The 10430-nt window shown below is 50.7% G+C and overlaps 1 protein-coding gene across 1 annotated transcript; it reads left to right on the top strand.

Annotated features, from left to right (window-relative positions):
• GLUL (glutamate-ammonia ligase) lies at positions 1-7036 on the top strand. Its single transcript, XM_042807683.1, has 7 exons — positions 1-129; positions 1319-1509; positions 2755-2916; positions 3191-3337; positions 3820-3947; positions 4126-4325; positions 5339-7036. The coding sequence occupies exons 2-7, from the start codon at positions 1344-1346 to the stop codon at positions 5655-5657; spliced, it is 1122 nt and encodes a 373-aa protein (XP_042663617.1). The 5' UTR covers positions 1-129; positions 1319-1343; the 3' UTR covers positions 5658-7036.
• The last annotated feature ends 3394 nt before the right edge of the window (positions 7037-10430 follow it).

The raw sequence follows: 10430 nt of genomic DNA, 5'->3' as shown, positions 1-10430 counted from the left end.
CTGCCCCCGGCCCGGCCGCCGCTGCCCAATCAGTGCGGCGGGGCCGGCGCTGCCGGCGCCATAAAGCGGCGGCGGGCGCGGCCCCGGGAGCCGAGCGTGGGAGCTCCGTGCCCGCCGCCGACCCCACAGGTAACGGCCCCGTGGGGTTAGGGGAGACATCCCCCCCCCCCCCGCCGCCACCCATGCCTGCCGCCTGCACCCCCGGGGGGGGTGGGCAGCACCACCGCGACCGGGGTTCCCCCGGGGCTGCGTGGCAGAAAGACCTTCTAGGGGAAAATTATTGCTTCACTTTTTTTTTTTTTTTTTTTTCTTGCGTGGGGGTGTGTGTGCGGGAAGAGGCAGCTCGAGTTTTTCCTTGAAAACAGATGCTTTTTGCAGGGTTTGGTTGTTGTTGGGGTTTTTTTTTTTGTTTTTTTTTTTTTTCTTCACGAGGCTTTTTAGCTGCTTGCTTAACTACGGGTTCCTTCCTCCCTGCCAGGAGATGTACGCGTGGGTGATACTTCTCGTAGTGGAGTGGGGCCGGTGGGGAGCCCCGCCGTAGTGGGGTGAGCTGGGAGGGGGGTGGGTGGGCTGGTCCGGACAGGCCGAGCCTCCCTGCTCGGGGAGTTAGGGTGCTGGAGTGACTTTCCGAATCATTTCAGTTTTACAAATAATTCTGCCTTTCCCAGCTCCTGCAAGCATGCGTGGGCCACGGCTGCCGTGGTCCTGACACACGTGGGCTGGCTGTCCTTGGGAACCCAGCTCCGGGCTGTGCTGGGGATGCTGCAGGTCTCACCGCCTGGGAGCTGAGCCCCTTCGGCCTCCCCATCGGTGCTGGGGGGGTTGCTTGCTGCCTGTTGCTCTCCTTTGTGCTCCCTCCTGCCCTCGGCGGGGCTTGTATAACTTCAAACCAGCTGATCCAAGAAGGCAGCTGGGGCTGGCAAGCCCTCCTTGCTGAAGCAAGTATATTAAGAAAGCCCCAGCTAAGCTTTCCTTATACATTAGCCTCGCTCCGGAGCGGTGCTGGGAGTGGAAGGGCCAAGGAGCACTTTTGAAGGCGGTTGCTTGGTGGATAAGACCGAGTTTATTGGCAGGATGGGGTCAGGGTATTAACGGGATGCTTTGAAGGCATTGCTTTTGGAGCAGGGCTCTCCTCGCTGCCTGCGTGTGCTCGAGCTGCTGCGTTTTCTGCCTGCAAAACGGCACGGGACCGCTGGAGATGGCAGCCAGCCCCGCGGCCGAGCTGTCTCGTGCTCCTCCTTGGCCAGGAGAGTGAAAAACCTTGGGAGCATAGGGAACGGCTCACGGTTGGGGGTCGGTTTTTGTATCCTCCCTCCAGGAACCCCCTCGTCCGGTCTGCAGCCATGGCCACTTCGGCGAGCTCCCACCTGAGCAAAGCCATCAAGCACATGTACATGAAGCTGCCGCAGGGCGAGAAGGTCCAAGCCATGTACATCTGGATCGATGGGACGGGGGAGCACCTCCGCTGCAAAACCCGCACGCTGGACCACGAGCCCAAGAGCCTCGAAGGTGAGAGGGCACGTGCGGGATTCGCAGCCCCTTGCCAGGTGGAGAAAGGATGCCATTTCTCTCTCTTTTTTTTTTTTTTTTTTTTTTTCTTCTCATGGCAGAAGGGTAGTATTTGGGGAAGATGTTGCCCCTCACTCCCTTCCACTTACCTCTTTGCCCAGCTACCCCAGGGGAGTGTTCCCAGCTCTCCAGATGTGGAGTTTCAGTGAGATGCCCAGGGTTGGGAACCCGGCCCTGGCGCTGCCCATTCTGTGGAGGGGGCTGTTGGCAGGGGCTGGGGGCTGTTGGCAGGGGCTCGGCTGCCCATTGACTCTCGAGTACTCCTTTTGGCCGGAAGTAGTTTGGCAGAAGAAAGTGGAGGGGAAAGAATGGAGCTATCCGGTGTAATTAAGAGCTTGTGTCCCTCAGAACAAACAGTCCCAGCTTACACAATAATAGCATTAGGATTTTCCCCAGGTTGCCATGGTGCTGGCTGGAGACAGTTATGAAATGAAAATACTGTGTGTGACTGAGCAGAATTTTTTTTTTTTTTTTTAAATTTTATTTCTCCCTTCCCCTTGCTTCTTTTTTCCTCTAAGGGAGTGGTTGGCACAGCTCTTTTGAAATCTTTGTGCTTCCCATCCTCCCACTTTCTCCCCAGGATATGGAGGAGATAACATTCCCCAGGGTGGAGTTCAGTGCTGCTCCAGCTGTGCTTTGACCTGGAGGGCAGTGCACTGCCAGGAGGGTGGGCAAAGGGGCCAAGGTGGCCGTATTCATCCTCCTCCTCCCCCTCCATATGAGACTTCACCTATGTGCGATTTGCTTTCCAAGCTGTGCAACATGGATAAGGGTATTTCCTGGCTCCCCTCATCCCTACAGCTCGAAGATCTCTCGTGTTCTGCCCCTTCCTAGCTTGCTCAGCCACCTCTGTGAGGAGGCAGGGTGTTCTGCTCACCCTCGTGGTTGTTGTGACATGGGAAACGTCCTCAGTGCTGCTCGGTTTGCTTGGGCTTGGCCGGCAGCCCAGCTCCTTGTGTTTCCCAGCGTGGCTGGGGAGTTGCACTCCCTTGTTTTTTGCTTGTTTTGTTTTTTTTTTTCTTTCACCCGTTGGGAACAAAAACAGCTGAGCTGGGATCAAACCTATTGTAAGTCTGTTCTCTATAAGGATCTTCACCTCTGTAATACTGGAGGGTGGCAGGGAGCCCATCCTCCTGGTGACCAGGGACCCTGGGTCACTGTGGCTCATTCCTCTCTCCGCTCCAGATCTCCCCGAGTGGAATTTTGACGGCTCCAGCACCTTCCAGGCTGAAGGCTCCAACAGTGACATGTACCTGCGACCTGCTGCTATGTTTCGGGACCCTTTTCGCAAGGATCCCAATAAACTAGTTCTCTGCGAGGTCTTCAAATACAACCGCCAGTCTGCAGGTGAATGGACCTTCTCCCCGCTCCTGGTGGAGGTGGTGTTTCTGGGGAGGGGAAAGGAAAACCTATCCAAGTTCTGTTCGTGGCCTTAGCATCATGCATGACACGCAAATAATTCCTGCCCTGAATGTAAAAGGCAAACAGACTGCTGGTGGTAGAGAAAGGGCTGCTCTTGGGATTCTTCACCAACGCAGCTGGGACTCAAACTGTAAATAAAGCGGAAATGGGGAATGGAGATGGAGATGCTAATGATCCTTGTGTTGCTTTTCTGTTCTAGAGACAAATCTTCGACACACCTGCAGGCGCGTTATGGATATGGTGTCCAACCAGCACCCCTGGTTTGGGATGGAGCAAGAGTACACTCTTCTGGGGACAGATGGACATCCATTTGGCTGGCCTTCCAACGGCTTCCCTGGACCCCAAGGTAACCTCTCGGGAGCCTGCGCTGGACCAAGTCAGGATTCCTTAGCACTGTGTTTGAACTGTGTTCCGTGTGACGCAGCTTCAGTGCTTCAGGCGAGCTGAAAGATTTGAGGTGTTTCTAGAACAGAAGGCGGACAGTAGCAAGCAGGATATTGGGAGAAACGTAACTCATGAGATTAAGATCGTTGCAGAAAGGCTAAGATGGTGATTGGCCACATCCAAATTTGCTGCTTGGCTTGTTAGTTTGCAGGTGACTAACTCTTGCTCATCATGACAGATTACGAGCCCAGACTATCAGAGGGACTCGCTCTCCACCAGTGCTCTGCTAGTGCTTCCATGAAAAACAGATTTTGGGGCTTTTCCACACATCGCAAGCCTTTGGAGAGTTTTTCTCCGTGCGTGCGTGCTTGGTCGTCACTGAATTTAAGCCTTTTTCCTTCCGGCAACTCATGTTTCCCTTGCTGTTCACCCGTGCTGTTGCAGGTCCGTACTACTGCGGTGTAGGGGCAGACAAAGCCTATGGCAGAGACATTGTGGAGGCCCACTACCGAGCGTGCCTTTATGCTGGTGTGAAAATCGGAGGAACCAATGCAGAAGTGATGCCAGCCCAGGTAAATATTTTTAGGCTCCTTGTGGAATGAGATAGTACAGAAAAATCCTGGGCAATGGGAGCTTTTGCTGCCTGCTCCGAGTCGTGTAGTTTTATCAACGATCAGAGCATAAGGGGGTGGGAAGTGACTCACAGCGAGTGTCTCTGCACCACTGAGCCAGTGACCCCTCCTTCTGTAGTGGGAGTTCCAGGTGGGACCATGCGAAGGGATTGAGATGGGGGATCACCTCTGGATTGCACGCTTCATCCTCCATCGGGTGTGCGAAGACTTCGGTGTCATTGTGTCCTTCGATCCCAAACCCATCCCCGGGAACTGGAACGGTGCTGGCTGTCACACCAACTTCAGCACCAAGAACATGAGGGAAGATGGAGGTCTCAAGTAAGTTGTTTTTTTGTGGGTTTTTTTGTTTGTTTGTTTGTTTTTTGTTGGTTTTTTTTTGTTCGTTTTTTTTTGAGATGGGCAAGTAGCATCCCTTTGCTAGGCAGCAGGCTGGACCTGGCAGCAGTGAGTTTTTGCAGACCTTTTGCCCACATGGGAGATGTCACACTGGTGCTTGGCACTATGTTTGAACCTTTCTTAGGAATTTTTTTTTTTTGGTATTTTGTACAATGATATACTCCCATCTTGGTGTTGGGTGGGAAATTCAGCCAGCAGTACAGCTCCATTGGTGCTGATGGGTGCACGGGTGGCCAGGATGTATCTATTCATAACAGGCTGTCTGGCTTTTGATCTGCCAGTGCTGCAAACAAAAAAATTCAGTATAGGCCTTTTTTTGTCTAACCATAATGAAAGAGAAAGAGCATTTGCTTCTGTCTAGGCTATGGAAGTTAATGCCATGTTTTCATAAACAGCAAGATCCTGGAAATCTAAAACACTAGTTCCCTTATGGGACTGATGTGCTGAGTGCAAGCAGGGACCTTACAGCTCTGGGTTGCAGTGGAGCTTGGCGAAGGGATTCTTCCTGGCAGCTGTATTTTCTTGCCTTAATCTTGGTGATAACCTGAGATAATGAGCCAACCCATGACCATGTGAGCTTCCTGAATAGAAACTCCTGTGTTGAGAAATCTCCCCTGTGAGAGCAGGTTCCCCACTGACAGGGCACCTGTGGGATTTGGCCATGGCTTGAACTGGTGTTGCCTCACACCCAGTGCTCCCAAGGGATCCTGTGGGATTTGGCCAAGAACCAGCCTGGGTCAGCTGTAGGAATGCAGAGAAGCCCTGTGTTGAGATGATCAGAAAAGTGGGTTGTAGGGTGTAAGGCTTCATCATGAAGTGGCTTGGGGATGTCAATGAATCTGTTGTCACTTTGACACAACAGTCAAGAGCGGCTCGGCTCGTATCATCCATCAGATGCTCACCGTGTCTCCCCCTCTTCCTTGCTCCCTTCACAGGCACATTGAAGAGGCCATCGAGAAGCTGAGCAAGCGTCACCAGTACCACATCCGTGCCTACGACCCCAAAGGGGGGCTGGACAATGCCAGGCGCCTGACAGGTTTCCATGAGACGTCCAACATCCATGAGTTCTCCGCTGGCGTGGCCAACCGCGGCGCCAGCATCCGCATCCCCAGGAACGTGGGCCATGAGAAGAAGGGCTACTTCGAGGACCGCCGGCCCTCCGCCAACTGTGATCCTTACGCTGTGACAGAGGCCCTCGTCCGCACGTGTCTCCTGAACGAAACTGGAGACGAGCCTTTTGAGTACAAGAACTAAGCAGACTGCGCCCACAGACACCGCCTTCCCCCCGCACTTCCTGCACCCCTAAACTTCCCTTCTAGATGTAATCCCGAGGGTACAAGATAACACATTTTGTGTCTCAGTAACTCTTGTTGTCGTGAGGTGGGGAGGAGGGCAAATTTAGTTTTATCTATGTCTGTTTGTCATTGACTGTTCAGAAGGCAAGAGGAGGAGAGGGTGTTAGAGAACTTTTAACCACTGTTTTATTTTTTTTTTTTTTGTCTAATTCATGTGTACATCTGATGGGATCCAGTGGCTTCCAGGGACAGACTGCACACACAAAAATCCAGTAGGCAAATGGAAAGTTTAAAACTCTAGCTGACTTCCCCAAGGGTCAAATTCGGGGTGTAAGCCCCACCAGTGGCTCTCAGCAGACTAATGGTTCTCTAAGGTTGGTGCCCTTCTGCGGAGAAGGGAAGATGGGAGCTGTGATGGAGCCCTGCACGCTCCTGCCTGTACGGTGTGATGGGGCCATCTTCACCCTCTGACCACTTGAGGTTTCTGGGAATCTTCTGGCATTGAGCTCAGTGTAGGAGCACTGACGAGAACTCCTGGTTCTGTCACTGGAAGTCAACTGGTCTCCAGTTCATAACACAGAGTGAAGTAGTATTTTTCTATTTAAATATAAAAACAAAAAAAATTATATATGAAAGTGTTGTTTTTTTAAAAGAGGAGGTGACGTTCCGATGACTCACCCGCTAGAGCAGGCAGAGCTCCTGAGGATGCTGTCGAAGGGCCTCTGGGTGGGACTGAGGGTGAGCTTGGCGGGCTCGGTGGAGGACACTCGGATGAGATTTGTTTCAGCGTGGAGTTTGCAGGAGGCGGTTCCCAGACCCGGGAAGCACACAGAAGCATTTATCTCTGTAACTCGAGCAGCCGCAACGCGCTCACGAGCGTGTAAATCAACAGGAGGAAGGTGTCCTGAACTAAGAGTTGACCGGTCAACTTAACCACGTTCTGGACAGAGCTGTGGGTGTTTTACCTTTCCAGTGGGGCTAGCATGTCACTAAAGCAGGGCTTTTGATAAAAAAAAGTTTTAGATTTTTTTTTTTTTTTTTCATAATGGTCTTAGTTTCTAAACCTGAATGATTTTACAGAGACCACTGATGTCACTGTTGTGTCCCAGCTCTTGGGCTGCCTCCCATCCAGCTGTGATGGGGGCTAGGAGAAGGGAGAGGCCACCCGTCTCTCCCGGCCAGCCCTGGCACCTCCAGCTCGTGCTAGGGGTTCAAAACGTTCTGGGATTTTACACTTGGGTATCTTAGATGGTGCCGGTTATATTCTGTTGCATTTGGACTTCTTCCAAATAGTTGGGGTTTTTATAATAAAAAAAGAAAAAAAGAACAAAACCTTAATTCTGACTTCTGCCTCCTTTCTGTGATTCATCCTGGCAGCTTCTTTTGTATCTGTGTTGCCTTTGCTGTTTGAAGGGAATTTGACCCTGTTAGTGGGTAGGTTTTGGCTTTTCATTTGTGGGGTGGGTTTTTTAGGGGCAGGGGTCTTGCGATCCATGTGTGCTCTCCAGAAAATGGGGTTTTGTAGGTGGCCGTTTATCCTCTGGTGGGTGGTGGTCTTGCTGGGCCAGGAGCGGGGTTCTTTTGGTATGGGAAAGGGACTGGGCTTGTGCATATCCAGAGGGAGGGTTATGGGGTAAGTACAGGTGTTTGTCCATCTCCCCAGCCTCTTCCACAGAAGTTCTACAGGATGTAGAATTCCCACAGAGAATGAAATTCCAGCAAACTTCATGGAAAAAGGGGCTTTGTGGAAGAGGACCCTTTCCTTCTCTCCCTATGAAGAAAATGCTGCTCACACAGTTTGGTATAAAACCAGGCATTCAGAAAAGTAAGCAAGGTAGTAGAAATGTGTCACGTTGCTCCCACAGTCCTTTATTTAGTGTGTGGTGCTATTGCCCAGCTGCCCGAGAGGTACTTTCTTCGAGAGTAGATGCCTTAATCATTCCCATCTCTAAATCTGGATTCAACACACACGCACGAACATCCTGTTGGGCTGATGAGGCCTTTCCTGACATCACATTTTTGCAGACCAAGTGTTCTCCCTTCTGGGGAAGATTCAAGGCAGCACCTTTCTCACCGCAGTCCCCAAATTACCTTATCTCTCTGTGCCCATGGCGGGTGGAGTGTCACTGGAGCAGAAGCAAAGCAGACACCATGTCCTTTCCTCTGATAGTGATGTGACCGTGAGGACTTTGGCCTCTGTTTGGGCTGGAGCCGGGGTACCGCAGCCAGAAGAAACCCATGGTGATCTGGAGTAACTCATGAGCCTCAAAATGTTGGGGTTTTCAGCTGATTGGGGTGCAGGAAGGGAAGCTACTGTTCTTTCTGCCTTCCAAGAAAATGTTACAGAGGAAAAAAATGGATCACACCTAAATTAAGGAAACCTTTATAAGGGCATTTGCACAGAAGAAGGGACAAGACATGATAATGCTTTTTTTTTTTTGAGATTCCCTTATCCCTGACCACTCTGCATCCTTGAGGCTGGATCCCTGTCCTTCCAGAAACCCTTTTCTCCTGGGCAATGAAGGAATTGGGAAAAGGGGGCATGGCTTAGTTTTGGCCACCAAGCACCACTGGCAGCCAAGGCAGTAGCTGATGGGCAGCCAGGTTTTGTCCTGGGGCTAAACAGCATCTCACAGAGCCTCACTGATGCAGAGACAGAGTACCATTCCTGTGTCCCTGCAGAGGATGCCATCTCCAGGCTGGCCATCAGGGCGATAATGGGAGCAGGCATTAGTCCTTTGCTTCTCCAGCTGCCTTGAACACAAATTTAGGACAGGTGCTTGATGCTTAATTCCTCTTGTTCTCAGCTGAGACTGTATTTAACCGCTCACTTCACAATTACCCAACCACAAACAAGGTCAAAACAATATCATGCTGCAAAATGGCTTTTCATATGATTATTAAAAATATATGTACAAAAATATTATAATGAATTAGAAAGAAAAAAAAAATTCCTTCATTTCCTCTAGACGTTGTTTTCTGACTTTTTGCTTAAAGCCTCCTTGCTGAGTCTGCTTTGCAGTTACCTGAACACCATTTCCCAGCTATGTTGGGCAGAGAGGCCTCCTCTTGATGCTGTGGAGCTCTTGCAAATGGAGCCTGAAACCTTCAGAAGCTGGATTTACTGCTTATGTATTTATATAAAACATTTTGATTTTTAATCTTAGCCTGTCAGGAGGAAGCAAATCCCTTTCCTCTGTTTACTCACATGTCCTTAAATTGTGAACAATGATACAGAAATGTTCACTGAATACAAGAAAATGCAAGTATCGGGCCCCACAGGTTTTCAAGGCACACAGGAGCATCAGGAACTGCTCCAGATTAAGCAGTCAAAGATAACACCAGCTTTCTGAAGTGCATAGTGGTTGTGCTCCCTTTTAATCAAACACCAGCTTAGGAGACAAGGCTGCTCCAAAACAATTAATATCTCTGCTCACATGCCAGGCTTTTCCCCATAGCTGAATTTTAAGGCAGTCAAAATAAGATTAGCCACAGCTCCCTTCAAATACAGCCTGCAGCAGATGATCTTATCAAGATCACACTTGCAGCATCTTTTAACACTGGGCTGTGCCAGTCCAATTACTGTGAGGACATGAAGGCTTTTCTCTTCCTAAAAAAGCCTGATGAATGAGGTGTGCCTGGTTGGGTTTCTTTTACCCTTTTACACTTCCAGAGTGCTGATGCTCCAGTATCTGTATACCACTTCCCTTTTTCATGTGCGTGTGTTTTTAGTGCTATTTGATCTTCCTAGATTGCCCTTTTTGGTAGGTGAGCCTCCGCATCCTTATGCAGCCTCTGGCTGTGACAACCTCTCCCTTCCTGAATACAGCTTCTGGAGGAGAAATCAGCCAGCACTAGATGGATAAAGTTTTGCTGAGCTGTCTTTTGGATGCCATTACCTGATTGGGAGAGAGGCACTTCTTGTTGCCAGGTAAAATTGTTTTTATTTCTCCGAGTCTGCATTTTTCCCTTTTCCTGGGATGTTGATTTTGGCCCGTGTGACTGTCCTGCATCTCTTTCTGCTCATGGAGGATGGAAAGGAACGGTCCCAGGAAGGGGGCCAGACACGGGCTGCTGAGGGAGTGATCTGCAGAGCTCCACAAGAGTCTCTGTGCTTGAATCTCACGTTATCAGAGCAGCCCTGCTTCGCTCTCTTGAAATGCCTCCTGGAGCTGCTCCTCTGGTGTGGTCAGAGAAGTTCTGGCTGAGACTTACATTTTTCTGTTCATCAGCTGCATTGTGAGCTGGTGCAGAGCCATAGAAGAGGGGCTTGGAGGTCCTTTGGCCTCTTGAAGGAGGCTAGGGCATGCTCTGGAAAGGTGCTGGAACCCAGTCCGCTGGGAACAGCTCAAGTATGGCGTATTGGTAGTTTCTTGTGTGATGCAGTTGAGAAAGGTGGTGGAGCCGGGAGGGGAATCCTGCCGTCACAGACATCAGTAATTCGGCTTCAGCTGAGCCAGGATTTAATCCCACTTGTTCAGCTACTGATTAAACTGAGGACAGCCGCTTAGGAAACAAGTGGGAGCTCTTGAAAGGGAAGATCTCCTTATGGCTGCCTGGCTTCCCTGGCCAGCTGGATGCAGGGCCAGACCTGGGGTGACTTGTGAGTGGGTCCTCCACCCACGAGTGGTTCTCCTGGCTCTTCAGCTGGGACCAGCCACCTATGTGCGGTGCCCAGTTTCACCATGCTGGCTCTTGGGGATTTTATATTGAGTCCTGACTCTTTGCTCAT

This window comes from Tyto alba, unplaced genomic scaffold (genome assembly GCF_018691265.1).
Source record: "Tyto alba isolate M040663 unplaced genomic scaffold, T.alba_DEE_v4.0 Super-Scaffold_1000006, whole genome shotgun sequence".
Taxonomy (NCBI): Eukaryota; Metazoa; Chordata; class Aves; order Strigiformes; family Tytonidae; genus Tyto; species Tyto alba.
The sequence above is the reverse complement of the archived record's forward strand: the minus strand, read 5'-3'. Positions and strand labels throughout refer to the sequence as shown.